A 27417-nucleotide genomic window follows, 5' to 3' on the forward strand; every position below is an offset into this window, starting at 1 on the left:
AAGCAGTGATGCGGGCCACGGTTTGACGAACGACCAACGACCGGATGCGTGAGTCAGGATTAAATGCAAATGTGGTGAATGGGCCTCTGAATGTTTGAACAGTATCTAGTCTATACAAAATAGGATTGAAGGACAAGGGAAAAAAATCTCAAAGTCTCAAAACTTTGCAAAACTCAAGTTATTGTGAACTCAGCCAAAATGACACTTGTCGCTACGTGATGTCGTAAAAACGTTAGTAGTGATTAAACGTGTTCTTTAACACTTTCCCTACAGTTAATGTTAAAATGTCATTTTATAATTTCCTGCTTGGGTTATAAAGGAGTCAAAGCTTTGTCCCAGGAATGGATTATTTCCCAAATTAATAACGGTAGTTCACTCCGCCGACCAGTCTACATGTGTTCTGAGGACTTCGACTGTGTAACTTGGGGGAGTCCTGTGACGGTCCTTCGGGAGTATGGGGTACTGAACCCCCCGATACAAGCCGTTCGGTCCCTGTACGACCAGCGTCAGACTCCATTGAACTGTGGGTCATGATCGAAATGCCACGATCCCAGATACAAGCGGCCAAAATGAGTTTCCTCCGCAGGGTGTCCGGGCTCTCCCTCAGAGATAGGATGAGAAGCTCGGTCATCCGGGAGGGGGTCAGTGTCGAGCCGCTGCTCCTCCGCATTGAGAGGAGCCAGATGAAGTGGCTGGGGCATATGATTTGGTCTCCATGGAGAGGTGTTCCCGGCACGACCCACCGGAAAGAGACTCCGGGGACGACCCAGGACACGCTGGAGAGACTACGTCTCCCGGCTGGCCTGGGAACACCTTGGGATCCCCCCAGAAGAGCTGGAAGAAGTGGCTGGGGAAAGGGAAGTTTGCGCATCCCTGCTAAAGCTCGTGCCCCTGCGACCAGACCCGGAAAAGTGGTAGAAAATGGATGGATGGATGGAAGTTAACTCTAAGACTGATATTGCAGTAATTAATGTTTAGAAAATTGGCTTATATTTTGTTCATGTGGTTAAAAACAATCCTCAAAAGTGATGTGCTGATCCTGGAACATATTATTTGTACAGTATTTCTATTATTTCCTATGGGATTTTTATTTTTCGAATCAAAACAAAGCAGTCTGGGAACAGATGTGTATTCTGCTGTATATATGTATATAAATAAACATTTTACACTCTTTACTTTGATTGTCCATTTTTTAAAAGTTAGCTTGGGGAATAAGCTAGTTTCAACCAATTTATTTATTTTTTCTATAAAAGAAGCATCATTCAGAACACCAGAGCGGCTGAGCGATGATGCGCTTTTGATTGCGAGTACTTTCCCAAACGTTCCCACTTTGTTATGACAGCCTCCTAATAACGAATTTATACGGCAGGCCCAGATGTTTGTTTAAATGACAGCGGCGAGAAGTAGCTGCTGACGAATATCTGGCGATGGCTGCAGAAATCCATTACTCTCCTTTATAATCCTCAAATGCGTCGCAGTTTTTTTTTTTTTTTTGAGGGGGAGGTTGGTTACGAGCAATAAAGTTCAAAAGACAGGGTCCAAAATGTAGGCCGTAAATTAGGCTCAATCCTTTCCACTGGTTTAAGAGCGAGGTCAGTGGATTTGGAAGATGCCACCCAATAGGCACAAATGCGCCATGCGCTACATATCGCCGGCTAAGTGTTACATAATTGCTGGGAGTTATTATGTTGTAACGTTGGCTCGCGGCACACATGTAGCGGGGCGGTGAAAGGATGAGGGAACGACGCTCCCGCCGCTTGTCAAGTCATCTGCGAGTCGCATGTGCCCGAGCGGCTACCGTTTAGATCAATGTGTTATTCCGGGTGAGCCGCCAAGTAACCTTGCAACAATCACGGTTGCCCGTTAAATTCATTTAATAGAGTGCAGACAATCGCCAAGACCAAAGAAATCGTGCGACACTCATTTGCATATGCAGTGCATGTAATACAGAAGGTCATTAATATTCATGTGTTATTCCTTGGGATGTTAAAAAAATATATATATTTTTTTTTAATAAGAAAAATAACATTTTAATAAGCGGAACTAAATTCCTACATTTCTTTTTCAAAATGTATGTAGACAGATTATTATATATCTATATTATGAATGGATGATAGATAGGACAGGCTAGGACAGGACAGGATACGATAGTACAGGATAGGATAAGCTAGGATGGGAATGGATAGGACAGGACAGAACAGGATAAAATAAGATAATCTCTGCGGAACGAGGAGTCTGATGGCCACACTCCAGGGTTGGCCCCGGGTAGGATAAAATGGATAAAGTATGCAAAATTCATTCAAAGTGAAGTACCAGATGATTGACGGGAGCTAACGGCTAACTCGCGGCGACTGAGCAAGTGCGACCGGCGTAAAACAGAACACGGCCACATTATAATTTTAAAAAATCCTCTCGCGAGAAGCGCTTGTCAAAATGCAATCGGCGACGGTCAACTTTCTGGTATTGTGACAAAATTTATGAGTAGTTTAGTTTATTTCAATCAAATTGGATTTTTTTTTTTTTTTGTTAACAATGACATCTTCATTTCTGAATAGTACGAGGAATGATGAGTCGATTGTGATTGGCTGGTCACTAGTAACTGGAAACGTGAATAGCAAATGGAGACATAAAAGGGCAATTACAGTATAACATACACTATTTTATTTTTAATGTCATGTTTTTCATCATGTAAAAAATATGATATTGCATTCTGAGTAGGGCTGCAAGCAATGACTATTTGAATACTTGATTAATCTGTCAAATTTTTTTTGGATAAATTGTATTCATTTTTTTTTATTTCCACATTATTTCAAACCCTGAAAATGCCCAACATAAATTAAAGATTCAGTTACTCGTTTGGTCTGCAACATAATAGAAAAATCTGTGTAAAGTAAATAAAACCAGACGTTTATTTTGATTACACTTCAATGGAAGAATACAGAAATCATGACTATATTTTACTCTGTGGCTGAAATTATGAGGATTTCAATCATTTTAAGTTGAACAAGACATCTAAACTATCAAGTGAAATCAAAATGGTTGTTGATTAAGCTGATATTGGATTGGTTGTCGACCAGGAATCAGTTCATTCTTGAATTGTTCCGCTTGTAAATCTGACCTAAATTATTTTCTAAAAAAAAATAACTATTTTGTAATTATCACACTTTCAATGTATTTTTTTTAATGTTGTCCAAAATAGATTAATTGTAGTTTTATCCTTTTAAATTTTTGAGCAGCGGCTGAATATTTTTACCAAATTTTTACATTTCTAAAAATAACACTTATAGGAAAAGAAATCTCTATATTTCTACCTGAATTTATCAAAACAAAATAGTAATTCGCACACTTGCTATATATATATATATTTTTATTTTTTTTTTGCTGACGTCCATCGGAGAGCCCTCAGCAGGCCGGCTGTGTGTAATAATAGCAATCCAGCAGAGGATGGGACGCCGTCGAGTATTCCGGCGTCCCGGAACCAAGGTCGGCAGTTTAATTGGAAGCGCAAACTCCGCTCACGTGTATCCCCAACCGTGGACGGACGGAGGCGTCGGCGGGCGTGGGGGTGGGGGGGGGGGAGCGTTGAACGGAACCCGAGCCTTCGGAGCTGGAATACATATTGTACAACTAAAAAGTCGGTATTTGTCGGTTAGTACCGACCCTTGTGAGGATAAGCGGCTAAGAAAATGGATGGATGATAAACATTAACGTGAGATGCGTAGAACGTGAAGCGCAAAACACCTGACAGCTAATCAGCCCCCGCCGGCCAGCGGCCCTCACACTACGCATGACGACATCATTAATACCGATTACATAATAGCCAGAGAAGCCGGGATGGAGAGCAATCACTTCCCTGCCTCATTACGGCGTCTATCTGGTGACTGATGCAATGCGGCGCACGCAGTCCACAATGCAGTGACTGAAACCTCCAAAGTCTGGAAAAAATTCTGGTCAGTATCCGTACGTGGTTTAAATTTGGGAGAAATCCATTAAAACCTCCAAGAGGAGTTTGCCGTTGAAAGACCTCCGAAAATGGGCAAAACAACGGTAAAATGGACACTTCAAAGGAAAACGGCGGCTTCCTGAGACATTTTTGTTCATTTTCTCATCATAGGCGTGTCTACCAAATTTTATGTAGCTCAGTTAAACTGGCTTCAGGTATGAAATGCTACAGCTACAACATTTAATTTACACCGAAACGCAAATTAACTTGTTCTGTGACCACGCTCCTCAATAAAAAAACATTCTAAAAACATATTTTGACATTGAAATGAATGCCAACGCAATTAATCTTTACCACCAATATCAGAGGACAGATGGATTTTCGGTTCTTTGATACGTTACAATTCCCCGCTCATCAGTACGGCACTAAAATTAGTCATTCTTTGGAGAGGATAAAAATATGACCGTGAGGACAGTTATTTTTTTGTCTCCATGTGTTGCGACACCATTTGTGTTCATTCCGTTTCTTCAAAGGCTTACGGCGCCACAACATAGATGCTTTTTCACGTTAGCATTAACCTTGTAGAATGAAAGGTTAAGCTAAGCTATGTGGTTGCTTTAGATACAAAAAGGTTTAATTTTCAGTTTAATATTTAGTTTGACAGTAAACTTCAACTGGGAGTGGCAGTAAAAAAACTTTTTTTTAATTTCTTTTGAAGAATTGTTTACTTTTTTTTTACCAAAGTGGCCCAAGGCCTTTTCCTTTGAAGAACTGTTCAGTTCAATGCCGCCGAGTGTGAACTCAGTCGAGTTGAGTTAATTGCCACAATGCAGCACTTGTATCTTGCTCGCAAGTCCAACCAAAAAAAAAAAAAAAAAGTCCGAACAATGGCTCGTATCACGTCGAGTCACTAATATCTCATGGCAACATTTTATGGGAAATAAGGCTTTTTTTTTTTTGTTTTGGACCCAAGAGTAACAATGACGAGGCAATTTTAAGTGCTCAGGCCTAATAGCACAAGAAGAAAAATCACTGGTCGTAAAAAAAGAAGAAAAAAAAAAAACAACTACTCACCAGTTCTGCATCAATTACGTTCAGCGGGATGCACTCATGTCTCGGCCAGCCTGCAGAGACAAAAAAGGACATACGGTAAGAAGGGGAGAGGATTTCATCAATCACGCCGTCGGGACTTATTTGGCCGCTTTACAGTCGGAAGCTCGGCGGGGGAGGAGGCCGACGCTTCCCTCCTTCCCTCCCGCCCGGGAAAACACCACACGAATCGCAACGGATGGAAATCGGCGACGGTGCGAGCTCCTCCTGGGATGTGGATGTGAGCAGGATGTATAAGTCCCCGCTAAAAGATGGCGTGCCCTAATTAACGACAAAGTATCGCTCGTCTATGAGGACGAACAAACACCACAGCGACCGCACCGATGTGTCGCAATATGGCATCTCTGTCACTCACATTTGAAAAATGTACAGGTGCAATCAGTCGTCCTTGCGGATAAAGTCGCGGGTGTGATTCGGGATGGAATATCAAGACCTTAAAATAATTCACTGGATTAATATAACATAACTGTAAATTAAAAACAAAATAAACAAATTTAAGGTGGCACGGTGGTTCAGCTGGTAAAGCGTTGGCCTCACAGTTCTGAGGACCCGGGTTCAATCCCGGCCCCGTAAATTAAGGTCAAGACTACAGAAATAAAGCAACGTTTTTCTACTCGTAACAAATTTTTACGTGTGTGATTTTTCATGCTCGAATGTGCAGATTTGCGAGCGCGCGCGTGCGCTCGTCAAATGTGAGTGACTGGCATCTGTAAAGCTGGTCCGTTGACACGCCATTCTCAACCAGTTTGCCGTCTGAAGATGACAAAACCGCCTGGGCGGTTGGGCTACATCCGCCGAAATGTCTGTTGTGACAAGCGATGTCGCTTCATCTTTGCTCTCCGCTCACCACGCGTGTCACCGCTCGGACTGTCCCTTTTATGAAGATCTTTGCTCACAAAGTCGACACCGCCACTTTTGCTTCATATTTCTATTCAGTGTTCTGCCACAAATAAATTAAACACTTTTCAACAAATACTAAAAAAGACTAAAACGATGAAACAGTGGAAAAAAACGTATACAAAAACAGCCTTGTGACACTGTAGACGCCTGCACCACAGAGATCCTGCTGAGCAGATGTGGCATCTGTAAAGCTGATGCTCACAGTTGCGTTCATACAGAATATAATGTGCATTATTCTCCAGCGAAATCTATAGTATATATTACTTTAATGTTGCCCAGAATAGGGATAGACGGATATTAATGCGTTTCTTTGCATTTTGAGGTACCGAAATTCACGTGCACGACGACAACATGGCGTCACCTTAGGGAGAAAAAAAAAAAAAGTGAAAGTTTCTTGAAAATGGTACACATGCGGTTGGAGCTGTTTATAAAGCAAATAAAGCCGACGGCTTGCCTGCGGGTTATTAGATTGAACAAATACGGAGAACTTGATGTGTCGAGCGCGTGTGATCAAACACAAAAGACAAGTTGCCGTTCACACTTGCTACTTACTGCGATACAGCAGAAAAAAAATGAAATTTACGAGGAAAAAAAGTGCCGCAAGCCGTTAATGGGGAAGGGGGGGGTGTAATAAAGTATGTAACTCATTTTAATGCTGGTCAATGTCGATGATCAGATGACATCATTAAGATTTTGTTCAGATGTTACGACTGTCATCTTGGAAAAAAAAGCATTTGTCCTTGTAACGTTGGCTTTGTCACATTAGTGCACGTCTTCTTATAATTCTACAACTTTGTTCTTGTAAAATTTGAAGTGTGTTGAAGTCAAATGACAAAATTCTACTTTTTTATATATATTATACATTTTCCCCTCAAAATTTTTTATTGTGTGATAATTCATGACAATTACTTTTCTCACACCAGATTACAATTTAACTTTTGGATCAATATGACGTAATTCTTCTTCTTCCACCTTAAAAAGTAAAACATGCTCTGAACATTCTGACTTTATTCTCTTTTTTTTTCCTGTCTTGGCATACTACAACTTTATTCTTGCGATATTTTGGCATTCAAATACTAATTTATTCTCATAACATTACAAACACAGCCTCAAAATCTTGTGTTGTATTTTTGGCAATACTATGACTTTATTCTCATAATCTCTCTATTTTGTGGTGGCGGGGGAATATGACGACTTTATTCTATCAATATTACAATTTCATTTTCAGTCACTATTACAACTTTGTTCTCGTAATATTACAATTTCATATTTTAGGAACTTTTATGACTTTGTTAAGGTAACACAACTTGATTATTTTTAGGTAAGATTACAACTTTGTTCTCATATTTCACATCAGATTCCGTCTCCCAAAAATATTATAAATATATAGATAATATATGTAAAATAAAATCAGTGTAAGAATGTTTCTTCTAGGAATACTGTCAATTTATCTTAATAAAATTATTTATTTTTTGGGACTATGACAGCCTTATGCTTGTAATATTGCTATTTCCCCCCCTGTCAATATTACAACTTTATTCCTGCAATATTTCAAATGTACATATACTCTTCTTCTATTCTCCTCCACGTACTTCTGCGGCTTCACACAAATAACAGCAGTCTGCAAGAATTCCAACGACAAAATAAGAGCATTGATATGAAAACGTGCAGAACATCTTCCGCTTATCGATTTCACAATGCTGGAGGAGAGACCTTGAGCAATGACACCTTGCAACGCAGGACTAATATTCGGGATGGACACGCACAGACACGAAAAGTACCACACTTCCAATAAACAACCTGTTTAAAAAACACACACACACTCTCTCTCCAGTAGCCTTTTGCACAGCGGGCACCGGCTTTGTCACTCCCCGGCTGCATTCTGCCTCTGTCCCGCTACACAGCTAGCTGGTGCCTGCCTACCCCCACCACCACCACCACCCACCGCGGAAACATCAATAGTCTCGTTTTTGCCCCCCCCCCCTCGCATTTCGAGCCCAACACACACTGGAGAAACACGTAAAAACACACTTGTCACGTTTTTTTTAACCCGCTAACGTTTCCAGCACGCTAGCGAGTTAGCCACGACAGCTAACAACTGTTTCCAGCTGTGCGTGGAATATTTGGGATGAGAGCCGAACGGGTGGTGTTTTTTTTTTAAATTCATCTTAAACACGAAAAAAAAAAACGTGAGCAACAGACGGTATCTTAAAAGAAGCATTTAGGACCGTAGCTAGCTTTTAACGTAATTGGCATTTTTTTTTTTTTTTTTTTAATCCGCGAGGAAAAGGATGCGTGCTGAGTACCGAGAGGAGTCCAGCGAGCAGTCCGGCGCGGCTTGTTCCCTCCCCGGCTGCCTCGTCTTGGTCTCCCCCTGCTAGTTGCCGCTGGTCGTCCCGGTGCTCGCGTAGCCCTCCAGTGGAGACTGAGCGGCGGCCGTCCGACCTGCAAGCTGCTCTTCTTCTTTTTGCTATGTTTGTGTGTGAGGGAGAAAAAGAGAGAAAGAGAGAGTGAATGAGTGTGCGCCGAGCGTGAGTCATCCAGCCCGAGCACATCCAGCTCCTCCCTGCCGGTCTAACAGCTGACTAGTGGAGCCGTTGTGTGTCTTGACGAACGCCCCCCCCCCCCCCCCCCATCGTACGTGGAACAAAATGAATAACTAATTAGTAACGGCATGCATCAGAGAAATTGCGGGAGCGTGCAATATTGAAGCAAGAAAAGGGGTGGGGGGAAAAAAAATGACTAAAAAAAGTATTACGTATCCAGCACCGGCGTGCCTTAAAACCGTTGTCAGCAAGTGTGCTTGCAGTGATGTTCCCGGGGCTGCTTCCTTACATCGGGCACTGGGTGTCTCAGGTCGGTGCAGGGTCCAATTAAAGTCCCGTTGGATTCTGGAGCCCCAAAAAAAAGGTGTCTTGACTTGGTGCTGGGTGCAATGAAATTGCAAAACGATCGAGACGTTCCAAAGTAAAATGCCCTGATAGGTGTCAGAAAGCTTGGTTTGCTTCCGGCGCAGAGCGGCTTGAGTCGGTGCAGGGCTCAGTGAAATCTCAAAAATATCCAGGATTTCTGGGGGGAAAAAATGCGATGTTTAGTATCAGAAAGCTTGATTCTTAGTTAAGTTGTTGAGCTACTTTGCTGCATCCGGCACAGGGTGTCTTGGGACACTGAAATCTCAAGACTTATCAAGACATTCTGAAGCAAAATTTGCCACATAGTATCAGAAAGATTGGTTTTTCATTATGTCCTGTGTTTTTGTTGTTGATCTTTTGCATCCGGCACAACATGTCTTGATGCAATGAAATCTGAAAACTACGAACAGATTCTCTCGCAAACCGTGCCACCCAAAAAGACCGGTCGTGGTGACGTTCTGGGTCTCCTTTGTTGAATCCGGCACAGGATGGTTACAGCCTGTACGACATTTGGGGCTGCGTTTCAGTTACGTTCCAGCCGGGGTCGCTTTGCTGCATACGGCGCAAAGCGACTGCCCGTACGCACACGGAAGCATTTTGAAATTTAAACGGGTGTTGTGTTTGTTGACCAAAATAATTGAAAGGAATTGTGGCGGAAGGAAAGATCAATACGTGATGATTTTAACCTTTGCCGATGTTCTGCACGCAGACAACAACAATGAGTCACTCCTTCTGCCTCAAAGCCAGCCCTTAAATGCCACAAACAACGTAGACAAAAAAAAAACAGATGTGCGACGCGTGCTTTAGCTTCTTAATGGCAACGTGGTGCGTGCAAGGCGTTGAGCTAAACACGTAAATTCTGATCCAAAAAAAAAAAAAAGTTTAAACCCGTCTGTATTTGCGTTTATGTTGAAATATTCATTATCGTTCCTGTGGGCCATCAGTTCTAACGCTAATTTTTGTAAGCCCGTCAAAAGGTTTTACTTTGTCGTTACAGGATTAAGATGGCGATTTTCGCTAAAACTATTTGTTGTATTCAAACATTACAATGTGTGTAATTATATTTGTCGGATATTGTCCCAATTCAGTGTGTACCCCGCCTTCTGCCCGTTGACAGATGGGATAGGCTCCAGCACTCTCCGCGACCCTCGTGAGGATAAGCGGCAAAGAAATTGGATGGATATATACATATATACATTGTGTATTTTGTCCGCCAGCTCGAAGCTCACGCATAATGGGAAACACCATAGATGGGCTAACAAAGAGCAACTATATGGCAGCACTGCGACTGCTTTAATTGAACACAAACGCAAGAGCAACACATGTAGACAAACAATAATTCTCACATGCATGTATTTTTTTATCATCTGCAAAAAAAAAAAAAAAAAGGACTAATATGACAACACGCACACTTGATAAAGGAATCAAAAACACAACATGAAGGTTGCGCGGGTGGATCATCGCTGCGGGGCAAAAAGCTGCCGCTGAATGAAAACGTTGCCGTCTATTGGCACAACAAATAAAAGTCAGGACATTGTCTGCAGGTTGTTAGGCTGAGTAAACAACACGCAGCAGTCACGCAGCGGGTTTTCAGACACGTCACACAGAACCGCACTCGCTCGTCACGTACAAAATTGGCATTGATGTTCTGTCCAACCCAAATGCTAACTTTTTTTTTTTTTTCGGTGCAAGATGAAATTACCCTTTACTTTTTGTTATAGCTTTTCCTTCAAATTCCTCTTTCTGACATTTACTTGTGAGACTCGAAGTTATTGGTGGCCAAAGTTAAAAAAAAAAATTATGAAAGTAAATAAAAAGTATTGACATTTGGATTGTCGGCTGCAAAAGGTACAAGGCAATGTAGTGGCACTATTGCACAGAAAAATTTAAATTAAAATTTACTAGAATAACATTTCTGAAACTACAGGCCGAGCATTAGGACAACAAAGCTGAAATTTTAAGAATAAAATCCAAAATGTACAATTATTTTATAAATAGAACAGTTCCGGTAATAAAGTTGAATTATAAAAATAAAGTAACAAAATCATGGATGCATGTACTGTAAAAAAAGTTTTCAAGATATGAACTGTCATCACAATTTAATTATTGAAATTTCTCACAATTCAGATATGTTTATAGCTTCTTTTTTTTAATATCATAACATGAAATAAGCGAAACGCAGCCCGCGTGACTGTAAAGATGTTGAACGCGGGTGGAGAACACAAATTGTGTCATGATCCAAGCCGCTTATCCTCACAAGGGTCGCGGGAAAGCCGGAGCCTATCCCTGCTAGCTGCGGGCGAAAGGCGGACTACGCCCTGAACTGGTCGCTAAGTCAGTCGCGGGCCAGATAGCGACGCCATCGCCGAGCGGGAATCGATCCCACGCACGTATGCACGTGTTCAGTACATCTGGGTTTGTGTGCAAATACCTGCCCGACCTTAGCAGCGGCGTGCCGAAGAGCCTCGTTACCGTCACCCTCGTTTCCCTCCTCAGAATCTCGTTAAAGGCGCTCGGGCCCCCGCGATCGGTTGCAGGGGGCGACCTGGGAAGGGGGGCTCGCGTCGCCACGTCCGTCCTGCGAAAAAAAAAAAAAAAACACACGCACAAAAAAATTAATGTGTGGTTTCAATTCCGGTTTTAGATTTGTGAGTGTGGTGATCGCAAATTTCTGACTTACTTTCTTCACAGCTTCCTTCTATCCATCCATCCATTTTCTTTGGCGCTTATCCTCACAAAGGTCGCAAGGAGTGCTGAAGCCTTTCCCGGCTGTCTACGGGAAGGAGGCGGGGTACACCCTGAACTATCCTTCCTTCCTCTACTTTTTTCTTACTCATTCTTCTTTTCTTCCTCCCATCTGTCCTTTCAACCCTTCCATCAATTTTTTTCTTTCCTTCCATGTTTTCGTGCATCCTTCCGTCTTTGCTACTTTTGGCCACCACGTCAACTCCTAGCATGACATGTCGCAGAGGTCTAAACATGCTGTTCAAAAGTACAGGCAACATTTCAAGTCACATTTTTAAGTACATAAATGTAAACGTGAACCAAAGTTTAAAAAGTATTAATAAAAGCCGTACTCACTCTTTGCTGAAGAAGACGAGGCAGATTCTTGCATGTGCGTGGGAGGTGGTGAGTCACTTCCTATTGGTTAAACGCAGCTCGCTGCGCTGGTTCTATGTTCATCCATTTTCTTTGCCGCTTATCCTCACGAGGGTCACGGGGAGCGCTGGAGCCTATCCCAGCTGTCAAAGGGCAGCAGGCGGGGTTACACCCTGAAGTGGTCGCCAGCCAATCGCAGGGCACACGGGGACAAACAGCCGCACTCACAATCACACCTTGGGGCAATTTTAGAGTGTCCAATTAATGTCGGATGTTTTTGGAATGTGGGAGGAAACCGGAGTGCCCACCCGGAGAAAATCCACGCAGGAACGGGGAGAACTTGCAAACTCCACACAGGCGGGTTTGGGATTGAACCCGGGACCTCAGAACCGTGAGGTCAACGCTTTCCAGCTGACGTCCTACGTCGAAAAGTCGTCCCCTCGCCGAGGTAATCCTCGAGCCCGCTCGCCGTATCCAACGCAGCAAAGGATCGATCCGTCGCGGCGTTCCTGCCGTTCACCTTCGTCTCGGGACTTCTTTGGAATGTGTTGTTGCCAAGGAGATGACAGCAAGTGGGTTCGTTAATGGCTTCCACTTACGCGCTCGTCGCAGTGCGCTCGACGGAACGTACACGGCGTCCTTTATGCCATTTCGGCACGAGTCGGTGCGACCGCTATTCGGACTACTAGTTAACCACGACAGGCCCCTGTTAAGGTTGCACACCATCATGCAGGACCTTTCAGCCGCATTTGCTAAACAGGTCCTTAAAGGTGAGCAAACACCAAATCACAGCAACTGCGGCGACATTTTTTTTTTACAAACTAAAATAAAACGTAATAGCTAAATCATTAAGTATGTATTAAAGTACAATTTGGGGTCATTTTGGGGGGCAAATTAAATGGAAAATAAATACCCGTTCCTCCATGGAAAATACTAAAAGTATGACAGTTAATAATATATATAATTATGTTGAAATGATCATACCAGAGCACAGCGGTAGTTTTAAGAAAAAATGTATAACAAATTTTTTTTTTTAATTAAAAATTAAAATGTAAATCAAAATAAAAAAGATATTTACGGGGGTCATATTAAAATAAAATGAAATTTAATGATGAATCAAGTTCAATTTTATACTTTAAACAGATTTTTTTTCTGTTAAATTGATGTTTTTGGTGGTGAAAGTCACACAAAGTAAAACTCAAAAGAAAACAAAAATACATAATGAACTGAAAAAGGACTGTCATCAAATCCAAATTAAATTAAAAGAGAAACTATATCAAGTCTAGATAACAATACTAATAAATTAAAAAATGAAAATGCAAAGATCAAATTTAAATAATACCATTTGATACGGAACAAAAAAATACATCAAATAATCATAAAATGCACAAGATATCTGTAAAATAGTAAGATATGCACACTTTTTTTTTCCCTCAAGAAGTCAATCAAAATAAACAAAAAAATAATGAAGCTAAAAAAAAAAAAAACTATAAAACATTTGACACAAAAATCCACCCCACCAATAATAACAACCACATTTATTTTTTAATTACAAACAAAATTGCTTTACACGATACTGTTATTTGATCCACGTCATGTTGTAGCTTTTACGCCATATATATTTATAAGTATTATATATGTATGTATATATATATATATATATATATACATGTACAATTCCAGAGTGCATACACGTGACGCTTTAAATCAAGTAGTCAGTCAAGACGTTGCATAAATTAGTAACCAAATGAATAAAAAGGCTTTTTCCCCTTCTCTTTTGTGGTCACAATCACAAGTGTTACTCCGTCAGTAGTAGTAACAAAGTACGAAATATCACGAAAAAAAATTCATCGTTTTCAGAATAATAACAGCGGGAGGGACACATTCCGCACGTTCCACATCACGACAAGGCCGATGGATGCAAAAAAAAAAAAAAAAAGGCACGGGACTCGTCATACGCTCAACCGCTCAAAGAGTCTTTTTGTTTACCACTCCGTCGACGTTATATACAGTATATTTGTTTTTTTTTCTAAAATGAAATAATCAGAAGACATCCATCAATAAGTAAAAAAAAAAAAAACAACAATGCAGCATGTAGATCCTGGATGAAGTTTTTGTATTAATAATTGAGAAGTGACATTTCGTTTAGAGTAGATGTGATGAAAACAAACTTGAGTGGGGGCTGCTATTTTTTTTTAATGGATACATTTTTTTGTTTATTATATTCCATTTTCTTGTTTTTGTGTTTTCATTTCAAATTGTGGTGCCTTGAAATACGAGCGATTTGACTTGAGAGCAAAAATGTGCGATACAAGTGCTGGATGGCGGCAGTGAACGCAACTCGCCGAAAAAACAGCAGTTTACAACAAAGAGAACAATCAGCGCATCGTGGGAAATGGCATGGACGGGCAAACGAATAACATCTCTGTGGCGGCGTTTTCACTCTTTAAGAAAAAAAATATTTGAACACAAACAATAGAGCGAAATATGTAGATAGAGAATATGACACTGCTCGCAGGGATTTTTTTGTATCCTTAGTGAAAAAATGACAAATATTTTCCCAAAAAACAGCAGTTTACAACATAGAGAACAATCAGCGCATCGCGGGAAATGCCATAGACGTGCAAACGAATACGATCTCTGTGGCGGTGTTTTCACGCTTTAAGAAAAAAAATATTTGAACACAAACAGAGCGAAATATGTAGATAGACAATATGACACTGCTCGCAGGGATTTTTGTATCCTTTGTGAAAAAATGACAAATATTACTGCAATTACTGAGTCACTTTTGTTATACAGAATTAAAATGAGATTAAAATCATGAAATGATTATAAGAGATTAGATCAGTGATTCAAAAGCATTTTAACATGCTGTGAAATAACATCAGGTGTGCCGCAGGAATTATCATCATTTCAATCATTTGTTTTACAAAACAATGTCTCACCGATGTAAAGTGACAGACTGAATAATTAAATTATTTAAATTATTAAATTGAAATTAAACTTTTTTTTGAGGGGTGGGATTTCCCTAATGTAAAATATGTCTGAAACAGGCAAATATTTGTCAGGCACAATGCATTAGATATTGGTGCAACCGTAGCGAAACCCTCCAAAAAGATTTGTTATTGCCGACAGATGCCACAAGATGGCGACAGTGGACTCCTATTGTCTACATGAAACTCCTCAATTCACTAACACTTTTTTGTTTGAACACAAAAGCAGCGAAAAATGAGTTCAACCAAAAAAATTCAGAGCTGAATTTGCAACAAATATGCAGGGGGTTCACTGTATAAATTCACAAAATAATAATAATTAAAAAAAAAAATTCCTACATGCTTGAATATTTGTTGTAATTCATTTCTTCCTCCCCCCTTTCCAATCGACTGCTACAGAGCTACCATTACATCTACAGTTAGTTTTGAGTACATGCAGAAAACTGTACATGTCCTGGTCCAAAACAAACATTTGCACAAACGACATCGATCGGTGGTAAAAAGGTGGCACTGAAAGGAAGTAGCAGCGTCGTTCCGTGAGAACGAAAAGAACGTGAATTCTACCGGGTCACAATGTCGGGGGGTTGGGGGTGAGAAATCAGTGCAAAAAAAATACACAAAAGTTACAGGAGTGAATGATGACCGGACATTAACATGTTAGAAAATCTGCAATAGTTCAAGTACGTTATTCCTTCAATAGTTAGTGGCACTGAACCGTGGCCGCACCCAAATAGTGTGGACGATACACAGGTGATGTACAAATACAACAAAGGTACTATGTACATGGGGTGGGGGGGGGTCGGCGGGACCAGCGCTACTCACCACACTGAGTCCTACGACGGCTCGGCAAACGCGCCCTGCGTCCGCCTCTAAAGGGGTGTGTCGTAGGCCCGCTCCAGCGAGGCTTCCTCGGCGTCGTCCTCCGACTGCGACGTTTTGTGGTTGAGCCGCTCGGCCGCGGAACCGGCGGAGGAGGAGGAGGCGGCCGGGTTGGCGGCGTCGCCCGCCTTGGCCTTGCCGCTGTCCTGGACGAATTCATGGATTTCCACGGGCAGCCGGCGGAACTTGTCCTGGTACTCCTGGTCCAGGTCACTCTGCAGCTAAGGACGGAGAAGTGGGAAAAACGTGAACGAGCAACTTCTGGCGAGACCTCCACGTTGCCGCCTCAACTCCTGACGCCTGGGCGGTCACTCCTAACCCTAGAAACGGGGGTGCGCATAATTATATTCCTCAGATTTTTTATTTGAACCCATTCTGGTCTACATTTTTACCACACAGTACGGTTTAGTTCCGTTTCACCAAGAACACATAGTTCAGAATAAATCAATCTCTAACGTTCATCCACATTAATTGGACACTCTAAATTGCCCCGAGGTGCGATTGTGAGTGCCTGGACCCAAATGCAGGACTCCAGGACAAGGGACATGACGTTAGGCGCAGTTTTCAATTCAGAGCTGACGTCATACAGGCAGAGGTTTTCAGTGGTGGAGATTCCTACTGTGAACAAATGCAACTCACTAACTCAGGGCACAACACACGACCAACTGGCAAATGGCAGTGAGGAAAACTCACACCATCTAATTACAGTCCCCTCTTGGGCGTGGTCCAGCCTGGCTCGTGACACCGTGCGGCCTGCGATTGGCTGGCAACCAGTTTAGGGTCTACCCCGGCTCAACCCCGTTGACAGCTGGGACAGGCTCCAGCACTCCCCCCGACGCACGTGAGGATAAGCGGCAAAGAAAATGGATGGGTGGATGTCCATCCACTCTTGATGGACTTGGTGTTTCCAAGTGGTCACATGACCCTCCGCACAGGTGACGCATGTTTACCGACGGTATTGTTTTGCTCCGAGGTGCTCGAATACGGCAACCCCCCGGCCCCCACCCGATCTAATGATTACACATGACAGCATTCATTTCATTGAGTGCCAATAATTGCTTTAATGCTGATTTCTCTGTTTAACTACCCGAGCGGCTCCCCCGGGGAGCCGCGTAATTAAAAGAGCAACGCCGTCGCAGTCTTCTGGCAAGACGCTGACATTGGCGCTCAGCTGATCCAAAACACATCGCACTTTCCAGACGCGCCGTCCAATTTTCGACTTTTACGAGATTCCTGGCCACAGGCGCGGCCAAAGCGATAGCGAAACTGAGTCCGTAACGAGCGGAACCTTGCTGGCCGGGGATGACATTTTGAAAATAATAACGTGGCGGCGGACCCCCGCAGCCCAGCTTTGGGATTTTCTCAAATTTCCATCATGCAAATAAAGTAGATAAAAGCGTAATTCGAGTGCGGCGTGTCTGGTTTGATTAGCGTGTTGAGCCTACCATAAAAAAATAAAAATAAAAAAATTAATATATATATGTGTGTACTTCTGTACACATGAATGACACATTATTATTAAGTACTGTTTAAAGAAAAATACAAATATAAATCATCACAAAGAAATGAAAAATGTAAAAATTAAAATCTAAATATAAAAAATGGAAGGAAATACTTTTGTAGTTAAAAATTCTCATTTTAATTTAAAATAAATTTGGAAAAAAAATCAAAATCATCTATGTAATACAAACATGAAAATATACGTATATAGGTAAAAATCAAAAACAGTTAAAAAAAAAAGGTTTAGCTGAATATGTGAATTCAAGTTGAGAGCCCTGGTATATTGAAGCAAAAGCTATTGTTTGCTATTTATAATTTCATATTTCTCATCTCATCGCATTATCCAAGCCGCTTATCCTCACAACGGTTGCAGGAAAGCTAGAGCCTATCCCAGGTAGCTTCCGGCGAAAGGCAGACTACACCCTGAACTGGCCGCCAGTCAGTCGCAGGGCCGATATCGACACCTTCGCCGAGCGGGAATCGATCCCACGCTGCCCGCACCAAAGGCAGGCGTGTTTACCACTACACCATCAGCGACTTAATTTCATATTTGTCATTTGTTATCCTTCCACTTCATAGGTTCTCATATGGTCACTTTTAGGGTGAGGTGCATGCAAACGCCCGTGCCCGATGAAGGCCTCGCGAAAATACGGAATTTTGGAGTCCTTGTATGCTCTGGAGCGCGGCGTCTCAAGGTCACCTTGTACACCTCCCTCACCTCCCCTCCTCCCCTCCTCTCACTCACTCTCTCGCTCCCTCCCTCCTTCCCATCCGTCCTTCCTTCCCTCCTTGCGTCTCACTCTCAGTGCGGCTCTCACAGAGCGGACATATAGCTCATCACATCACAAGCAGATGGCTAAAAATGCACCACGCGCTGCACTGCGCATGACCTACTTCGGGGGTGGGACTATCTAAGCGTGTGCACGTGGAAGTCTGCCTGGCGCGCGGTGCGAGCAGCCCCTGATTAAAACTGTCATCTTTCACCCCTCGGATGACACCTTGGCATATGCCGAGGAGGTGGGGGGGGGGACGGAGGACCACAGAGAGACGTGTGCTAGGGTGTGGGTGTAACAATAGCAGAATTTAAACAGTAAAAGAATTAAAAAGACTCAAAAGGATCTGGGGACATAAGAGACCCGACCTGCTGACGTAGCTATATGAACAAAAAAACGTTGTTTTAGAGCAAATGAAGTTATTTGGCTAGCTCGCTACCTGGCTAGATATTTGGTTAGTTTGGTTAATAGCGAGTTAAATCGTAAGGAAGGGTGGTGTTTCGTTGAGCAGCTGATTTTGTTTAGCTAGCAAACGCATCACTCATACAATAATAGCAAATCAGATAGCCGCATTGTCTTAACCGACTTGACACGCCCCTGCCGCCATGTTGCCCCACAAGCAATGCTGGTTGTCATTAGCGTGCGCTTGGAAGAGTTAGGGTTACAAAGGAAATGGTCCTCAGATGCACTTGGGAAACGTGCAATTCTGATGAAAGATATACTGCCCGGTTGATTCATTTTCCAAAGCCTAAAACGCAGTTGACGAAGTGTCTATGATGGATTGAAAATAGCGGAAGAACGTCTGTACAACTAAACGTGGACAATATCAACAAACACAAGGCTGTATGTTCGAAGGTAAGTGAGGGAGAAGTATCTTCTCTGAGTTTTGATCGAATTATTATCAGTGCTTTATACATTGCAGGAGAACAACTTTCACTTTGTTAGCGTATCACTGACCTGCTGAATGAAGTGTGTCATGTTTTTTGCCGAAGAGTTGGGTTAGTGATGCGTAAATGCACAATGTCATACAAGAGAAATGTCTATTTGCCCATTTGTATCACATCAGACTTTTAAGACAGAGCACTGGGTTCCATTACGAGCTAAGTCAAATGAATGCACCCACTCACTTATAAAGACTACAATGATATTCCAAGTAAAAAGTACTCCCCCCTTCTTTACACGTGCAGTACGATTCCACTATTTTATCCTGTTCGATTTCAATATGAAGTTTGTTTTTTGCATCGATAACCAACGTTTCGCTGTCACTCTGACATTGCGTCGTGCTCCGTCCCAAATCTTAATTCCGTGTACATATCTTTGCGTGAAATAGTTGAGATCTCTCTGTAGAACTCTCTTGGACAAGTCGTTTGGCAAAAAACATATCCCAATATTATCTGGAATACGCAATAGGAGAATCCACTTCAAACATGTTCTGTTCAATCGCCATTTTGGAAGCTTGTGGGACATGGCTAAGGGGGCGGAGCTTAAGATTGCCGTTGGAAAGGTCCATTGTTACCTTATGGTTTAGCAACCAAGTAAGGAAGATTGTCAGTTGTATAGTTACTTGGTTAGGGCACTATTTAATATTTAAAAGATTTAATTGTTGGTTATGTATCTTATTACGTAGTTAGTTGGTGCATCTGTCTGTTAGTGTAATTAGTTGGCTTGTTTGTTGGTTATTCTATAGTTAGCTTGTTACCTAGCGGTTGGTGATTACCTTAAGTTAAGGAGTTTGTTCTTTGGATAGTCGCCAATTAGTTAGCTAGTTACTTACCTTGTCAGCTATTTGCTTGTAGCTTTGGTTAGGATGTCTGTTGTTAACTAGTTTTTGGTTAGCTTGAACGGTAGCTAGCAATATCAGAAGTGTCACAGCGTTGAGTTTTTAAACGATTTAAAAGTAAAAATAAAATAAACGGCATTCCACCCCAGCTCCTTTCAATGGCTCCATGCACGAAACGAGGTCAGAAAGAAGTAAAGTTGTTTTCGTGCTGATTTACATCCACACTGGACGTCCACCAGCTCCCCAATGTCCCGAAGAGTCTTTCGACGTTGGTCAACAAACGCGAGTGCGCCACCCACCCCGGGCGCGCGCTGCCTAAAATACAACACGCGGCGTGACCTTCTTCAGCGGCTGGCCTCCTTTCGAGGAGCCGTCGAGGGAAAGCGAGAAGCACGGCAATTTCGCGCCGCCCATCTGTCGAGGATATCTTGATTCGGACTCGGGATCGTATGGGTGAATTCCCACAGTATGGAGGTTAACAAAGAGCTGGAATTAGTACAGAACCGTCGCTGCAAAAACAAAGTCGCTGAGTTGCTATTCGATGTGGCCGATGGGCCCTTGAGATGTTTTCGTGCTTCAGACGTGTCGACATAATTTCGTGTGGGTCGCTGAAGATGGTGCTGGGGGAAAAACTTTTCTTTTTAGTAACTCCTGAAAGCCTTCTCTTTCCTCAAAATGAAAAACAACAACAAATAATCAACAAAAAAAAGTAATAAGTACCGTATTTTCCGCACTATAAGGTGCACCTTCAATGACTGGCCCATTTTGAAACTGTTTTCATCTATAAGGCGCACCTGATTATAAGGCGCACTGTCAGCTTTTGAGGAAATTAAAGACTCTTAGGTGCGCCTTATAGTGCGGAAAATACGGTAAAAGTTCAGTAAAATAACGATAGGAAATGAATGCATGTCGGATTGTGCAGGTGTACCTAATGAACTGTTCATAGAGAGTATTTTTGCCGTCTTTCTTTCTTTTTTTTTCAATTCCACAGTACAAAGAAAGCGTCCCGTTTCCAAACACATCCCAATTAGGCCCGAAAACCAACCAACTTACTCATCCAGAAGATGAGACGGGAGGGGTCAGCACCCTGTCAGCATCACAGGAGGAGGCTTGTTTGGCCCGCTGTGCCCGTGAGGGTGCGCATCGCATAAAGAAGAAACGGAACACCTTTTCACTTCATTGATATTCTCCGGGCTATGCGGCCCCCAACTATGGAAGCCGACCGCGGCGGCCGGGACCAAAGAGACGAACGCTTACTGAAACAGAAGCAGACACTTCTGACAATCTGTGTCCTTCCCTGACTTCACTTTGCCTTTTCGCAAAATCTCCTCTGCAGCGGGAGGGGAACGAAAAAAAAAAAAGAAAAAGGAAAGAGGAAAGCAGTCATTCCCACCATAAAAGGAGGACATCCAAAGGGAAGCTTCTGATGAGATAGTTGATAATCTAAGTGCTTTGAAATGTTCATATGCTGGAGGTGTTCTTTCTATTCAGAAAGTTGCTACAAGACTTGTTCATTTTTTTACATTTAAAATGCCTAAAATCCAACATGAGTAAAAACAAACAAACAATCATGGAATTACCTACTGTTAATAACAGTATAGAAGAAAAAAAATAAATCGAATAAAAACTCACTTTTAATAATTAAGTAAAATCAAATCAAACTACAATATACAAAATAAAATGAAAGACGAGAAATAAAAAGTCAACAAGATGTTATAAAATAAAAAGTAAATAAAATGGATAAAAATGTAGATTATAAAATGAATTAAGTGTAATAAAATAGAAATTAATAACTAAAATTAGATAAATCATGGAAATCAAAGTAATGATCTGAATGAGCTACATAATGATGAAATAAAATCAAAACGAATAAATGTGATCCAATCATTTTATAAAGTGGGGGAAATTAAATTCTAATTATTAAAAAAATCGTTTAAAAAATTTACGTTAAAGTGTCAAATGAAGTAAAAAAATTGAGTGTCAAAAGAGGACTATAAAAAAAAATGAAAATTACAAAATAAGTTTTAGAAAATTAAACCTGTATAATGAAACAAAGTCTCAAAAGTTTACTACTATTTAACAATTTCAAAAAGCCAATCATGTGGAATGACGTTTTGATAATAACTAAGCTCAAGTCTGACAAGAAACGACTTAGAGAGGTGCAGAAAATTGTCGGGGTTCCACTGTCCAGGACCCAATGTACGCACACATGCAAGTAAGCACACAAACACATGCACAGTGGATTTTAGCACGTTGCCTATTGTTCGCTGCGTGTGTCACGCTTTATCAATGTGAGCTTGGCAGGCCGATACGATGCAGATCAAAGTCTGGGCGAGGGAACGCGATAGCTACCGTCTTGATTGACTCCCTCCAACCTGTCTGACGTGCACACACACACACACACATGCACACGCGTGGTTTTGGGACTCGCACTCTCCTCGGCACAGATGGAGGAGTCACTTCCGAACGAGCAGATTGCAGAGTGTCATGAAGGATGGGGGGAGGGGTACTGGAGGTGGGGTAGGGGTGGGGGGGGTCCAAGTTGCCATGACGACCACACGTGCGCTTTTGTGTGTGTGTTTAAGTCGACGCTTGCACAGTGAGGAAAGGCACACGCACGCACACAACACTGCACGATCGCATTGTGTAATTCTCGTTAATGAAAAATGCACATTTATGGAGATTAGCGGATTTAAAAGTGGGGATACCACAAAAAAATCGGCATTGGCGACTTGACGGTGATGTCGCTAATCACCCCTCTCGTCTGTTGTGATGTCACAGCACCTCTTCAGGAAGTTGTAGTGTGCAACATCTATCACTTGGCATACATATATACTTCTATTTCATTTCATATGCATACCTTGGGCCTTTCATCCAAAATCTGCTGTCGTATGTCCTTGTGTTTCTCCTGCAGATGCTCCTGCCGTTTACTCTGCGCGTCCTCCAGCTACGCACACAAAAATGTGTCACTCACAAAAGCTGTCTCCAATTAAAAAGAAAAAAAAAAACCAAAAATAATTAACTTGCTAGTTACATTCGGCACGTTTGAACAAGCTAAAAACGAAATGCTGCCCATGCAGACTGAGAATTGTCGTGTGGCTGTTGGACCAAAGAAATAAGAAAATATACATCCCATATGAAAAATTGGAATGTTATTAAATATGAAAAATATACACTATACATTCCTAAAATTAAGGTAGGTGTAAAACGAAGTCATTTCTTGTGACATTATAAACACAAACAAAACAACTATTGTATTCTAAAAGCACATCAATATATGTTAATGTAGTATTTTTCAAACACATACGTTTATGATTTAAAATTTTCAATTTATTTTCTTCAGAAATTAACTAAAAAATTAAAAAAAAATTCAATTACGATAAAAATAGAAATATACAATTTGGTTAAAATGTATTAAAAAGTAAGATATACCCTCTAAATAATTGCAGAAGTGATTTATGTATTTATGACATCAAGGAAAAGCTCGCCCACTAATTTCTGACTGAGGAATAAATCATAATGACAGAAGGGCGGATTTGATCTGCCTTGGGGGAGGTCTGCACTCAGCTCAATTCCGTGAACATGAGCTGGCAATAATGTCATAATACCACACGCCGATTAGCTTTGAAAGCGTTTATTAAAATAATCAAACGATAATCGTCATCTCTGTTCGTTCTCCATTTTGCATCGACGGCTTTCTCACCCGTTTTATGTACTGCACCACCTCGTTGACAAACGACCTGTTTATCTCCAGCTTCTCTCTGCGGGGGACGAAAGCAACACCAAACGGGTGTTTTCACATTTTGGGGAGGTCTATCCTGACATCTGGTGGTCTGATGGATGCATTACAACACTCACTCCTCTGTGACGTTCTTGTCTTTGGACTTGGCTTCGCTGATCTTCTCTTGTCTCTTCTTGTCCATTTTCTTCTTCAGATCCTTCTTTTCCCTGCAGAACGAGAGCCGGCGATAACATGTTTCCCGTGTTTTTTTTTTTTTAAACTCGATGAATGCCGAAGGACGCGCTCACTTTTCGCAGATGTCTCTCAGCTTTTTCAGCTGTGCACTCTGACACTCCTCGGCCAGGGCGGTCAACTTCTCCACCAGCTGCTTGCAAACAAAAAAAGACAACGTGAGAAAATGGTCACAGGATGCAAACTTAAAGAATTAAAGCCGCAGCAACGAATGGGCCCTCAGGCTGAATTGAGGGTTTTTTTTTTTTCATACAGCAAGTCTTAAAATTTTACTTCCACTAAATTTAGCATCGTCCATCCATTCTCCAAATGGATTTGCGATGGGACGACATTTTGGTGAGGACCCGACCAAATTTCAAGTTTCCGATTGAATTTTCAAAAACCGATGATTCAAGAGGCTCGTTACAATCTGCTTGACGAGAGATGACTTGCCAGAGGATGGGGGTGAAGCCGAGCAGAGGAAATCAATTTTCCCACAACAGACGCGCCGCAGAATTATTAAATGTAAGTACGTGCGCGTGTGTGTGTTTGATGTGGATGAATCAGCACACGATGAAGATAAGCAAGTCAGAGCCTGCGACACAGAACACCGAGCCAACAATGTAGTCATGTTGACGATGAAATGAGAACTTTTTGCACAAATCGAGAGGAAACATGTACGACTGATAAGACATCATTTATAAACTTGTTAGTAATATCTCACAAACATGTTGCAAAGTTGTATGCAAAGATGCTATTCATCTACAAAGTTGTAAGAAATGTGGTGTAATTGTAAATAAACATTTACAAATCAAATCTTTTATGTTAGAAATTTGTTAAAAAGTTCCAATGTCAAAATTTTATTTATTAATGATGTAAATGTCTCATTATTGAGCTGGTAATATGCGATAAATGGTAGACTATGTACAGAACTGTGATAAAGATTTTTAAACGTTATGAACATAAATGTAATGTAGTGTATAAATGTATAATCCTGTTATGCGTGTTATGGTTGTTATAACATTGAAAAAATCTGATGTGTTTTAAGCCCTTTACAAGCGTATAAACCTTTTAAAAATGTTATAAACTTTAACGTAAACATTTTACAAATGCATGAACCTGTGATAAACATCATCTCATAAAAGTGCCACATACGTTTCATGATTGTATAGAGCAATTGTTATAAATCATAAATGTTACGTCACGAATGTATTAACCTGTTATTGACGTGTCATAAACAATGATAAAAAAGTTACTACTGCGTTACAAATGTGTCACGTTCTGAGCATTGCAGGAGGAGCGTGTTGTAGCTAGTGGGCCACGGGGGGTTGACCTGCTTGATGTGCTCTCTCTTCTGGTACTTCTCGCTGTAGTACTGCTCCTGGCGCAGCGTGAGGAGCTGCTGCTGTTGCTGCTCCTTCAGCTCGGACAGACGCCGGCCACACTCCTGGTCCAGATCGCACAGCTCGCGGTCCAGCGTGGACAGCGACTGTTCTGACCGGCTGCACACACACCAAATGATTCTCAGTTAAAAAAGAACCCCCGGCGGCTTCAAATCCAAATGGCCGACTTCCCGCGCGCTAAACGGGGCGGGTTCTTGAAACTTGTGCGTCCTTGTCATGACGATCGTGTACTAAATCTCATGTCAATCGAGGCGGCACTGCAGTTGCGTAAAAGAATAAAAATGACAGCCAATTTTCCTCCTCGGTCCCCAATAATGTAACGCAATTTTTATGAACGTTGCATCAGTTGCAGGAGGAGTAAAAGAGGAAGAGCGCCACCTACCTTTTCTTACCATCTCGTTTGTGGCTCTTGTGCAGGGCGTTGCGCCGCCGCTGCTGCTGGCTCTGCAGCTCGCCCACGCGGGCCGCATGCTCCTTGATGAGCTCGGCCGTCTTGCGGTGGTGTTTGCGCACCAGCTCCTTCATCTCCTTGTACTGCTTCCGTTGTTCGCGTACGAAGCCCTTGAGCTGCTTCAGCTCCTCCAGCGCCAGCGCTTCCACTTCTACACCGCGCGGCGGAGAACATGATTAGCGAGGTCGTCTAGTACGGCAAAAGATGAACTTCTCACCGGTGAGGACGCTCTGGATGATGTCCTCGGTCTTCACGGGAGGTTTCAAAGAGCCTCAAGAGAACAATAACAAGAGTGACTTGAAGTGAAGTTACGGTGAAGAAAATAAGTATTTGAACACTATATTGCAAGTTCTCCCGCTTAGAAATTATGGAGGGGTCTGAAATTTTCATCATAGGTGCATGTCTGCTGTGAGAGATATTCTAAAACGAAAAATCCAGAAATCACAATGTATGATTGAGCCCAGAAACCTGTCTGATCTAGAGAAGATCTGTGTGGAGGAGTGGGCCAAAACCCTACCTGCAGTGTGTGCAAACCTGGTGAACAACAACAGGAAACATTTGATCTGTGTAATTGCAAACAAAGGCTACTGTACCAAATATTAACATTGGTTTTCTCAGGTGTTCAAATACTTATTTTCAGCTGTATCACACAAATAATTAAAAAAAAAAAATCATACATTGTTATTTCTGGATTTTTCTTTTTGGATTATTTCACTCACAGTGGACATGCAGCTACAATGAAAATTTCAGACCCCTCCACTTGTAATACAGCAGGGTGTTCAAATACTTATTTGAGACCCAGTGTATTGTCTTTTCAATTTAAAACAGGAAACAACAATCATAAATCTTTTTTTTTAACTTTAGCGACAGTCAAACGCTAAAGATTTGGGTGTGCCCTCGACCACTCACAATACTCCGTCGCAAGAACTGACAAATGAAACAACTTTACTCAACAATAACTACATGCTATTTATGCATTCACCCAAATATATTTGAAATATTTGTATTGTATTATCAGTATTTTTATTTTGGGATTTGTTGTCATCAAGGAAAGTAATGCGGTAGCACCACCAGGGGTTTGGGCGGTGCCCTGGAGCAGCTCTCGAAAGACGCACATTTTCTCGCAAGCTCAACTTCTACAAATCTGAACGTTTCGTCTACGGCTGCAACTCACTATTACTTTAATAGTCAACTCATCTGTCTATGACTGTTTTTAAATAACTGAAGATTCGGATAAAAAAAATGTATTTTAGATTTGCAACAACTGATTAGGATTCAGTGACCGATTTGGTCTGCAACGTGTGTCTGAAAGTGGGCAAAAATATTGATAATATCAAAATCCCAATCATCTTTATTTTGCCAAGTATGTCAAAAAGACAGAAGACACAGACAGTCCTTGTCTGCCTTTATTTTTTTAACGACCAAAACGTGACAATTAGACAGGATTAGGATGCCAAGGTGTACCGAATGGAGTGTCCAAGGGCGTCACTGACCTGCAGATTGAGGCTGATGTCCGACCAGCGACGGGGGCTTGGGGGCGAAAGGGGCGTGGCTCAGTCCGTTCTCTGCCGGCACCGCGGCCCTGGGGTCCGCCTTGGACTCTGAGGGGGGGTCGCTACCCGCCTCCACCTGCGCGTCAAAATAAGCGGCGAGACCACCGCCGTTACGCAACATCAGATTGCATTGTCCCTCTCACCGGTGCAACTTTCCTGTGTGTTCCGG

The 27417-nt window shown here is 41.9% G+C and overlaps 2 protein-coding genes and 1 non-coding gene across 6 annotated transcripts in view; all 3 read right to left on the bottom strand.

Annotated features, from left to right (window-relative positions):
- LOC133496880 (1-phosphatidylinositol 4,5-bisphosphate phosphodiesterase beta-4-like) overlaps positions 1-11963 on the bottom strand; it is a 55731-nt gene extending 43768 nt beyond the window's left edge. For 2 of the 3 annotated variants that reach the window (XR_009793878.1, XM_061812943.1), the window contains exons 1-5: positions 11546-11963; positions 11297-11443; positions 8789-9022; positions 8260-8423; positions 5018-5067 (exon numbers count right to left, since the gene is read on the bottom strand). The gene's annotated coding sequence lies outside the window, so the exon portion shown is untranslated. Of the gene's footprint in view, positions 1-5017; positions 5068-8259; positions 8524-8788; positions 9023-11296; positions 11444-11545 lie in introns of those variants that run through there. The other variant, XM_061812944.1, reaches the window with a different exon arrangement.
- A 1638-nt stretch (positions 11964-13601) lies between these two features.
- Positions 13602-27417, bottom strand: part of plcb1l (phospholipase C beta 1-like) — a 139548-nt gene continuing 125732 nt past the window's right edge. Inside the window, exons 28-36 of one of the 2 annotated variants that reach the window (XM_061812942.1) lie at positions 27189-27324; positions 25913-25966; positions 25627-25846; positions 25175-25343; positions 23919-23995; positions 23748-23837; positions 23593-23650; positions 22750-22836; positions 13602-16057 (exon numbers count right to left, since the gene is read on the bottom strand). In XM_061812942.1, the coding sequence (XP_061668926.1) occupies positions 15827-16057; positions 22750-22836; positions 23593-23650; positions 23748-23837; positions 23919-23995; positions 25175-25343; positions 25627-25846; positions 25913-25966; positions 27189-27324 (1122 nt within the window). In that variant the 3' untranslated portion in view covers positions 13602-15826. Of the gene's footprint in view, positions 16058-22749; positions 22837-23592; positions 23651-23747; positions 23838-23918; positions 23996-25174; positions 25344-25626; positions 25847-25912; positions 25967-27188; positions 27325-27417 lie in introns of those variants that run through there. The other variant, XR_009793877.1, reaches the window with a different exon arrangement.
- On the bottom strand, positions 17802-17873 carry trnaq-uug (transfer RNA glutamine (anticodon UUG)). The gene has a single exon. It is a non-coding gene; the product is annotated as a tRNA-Gln (tRNA).

This window comes from Syngnathoides biaculeatus, chromosome 23, assembly GCF_019802595.1.
Source record: "Syngnathoides biaculeatus isolate LvHL_M chromosome 23, ASM1980259v1, whole genome shotgun sequence".
Lineage (NCBI taxonomy): Eukaryota > Metazoa > Chordata > Actinopteri > Syngnathiformes > Syngnathidae > Syngnathoides > Syngnathoides biaculeatus.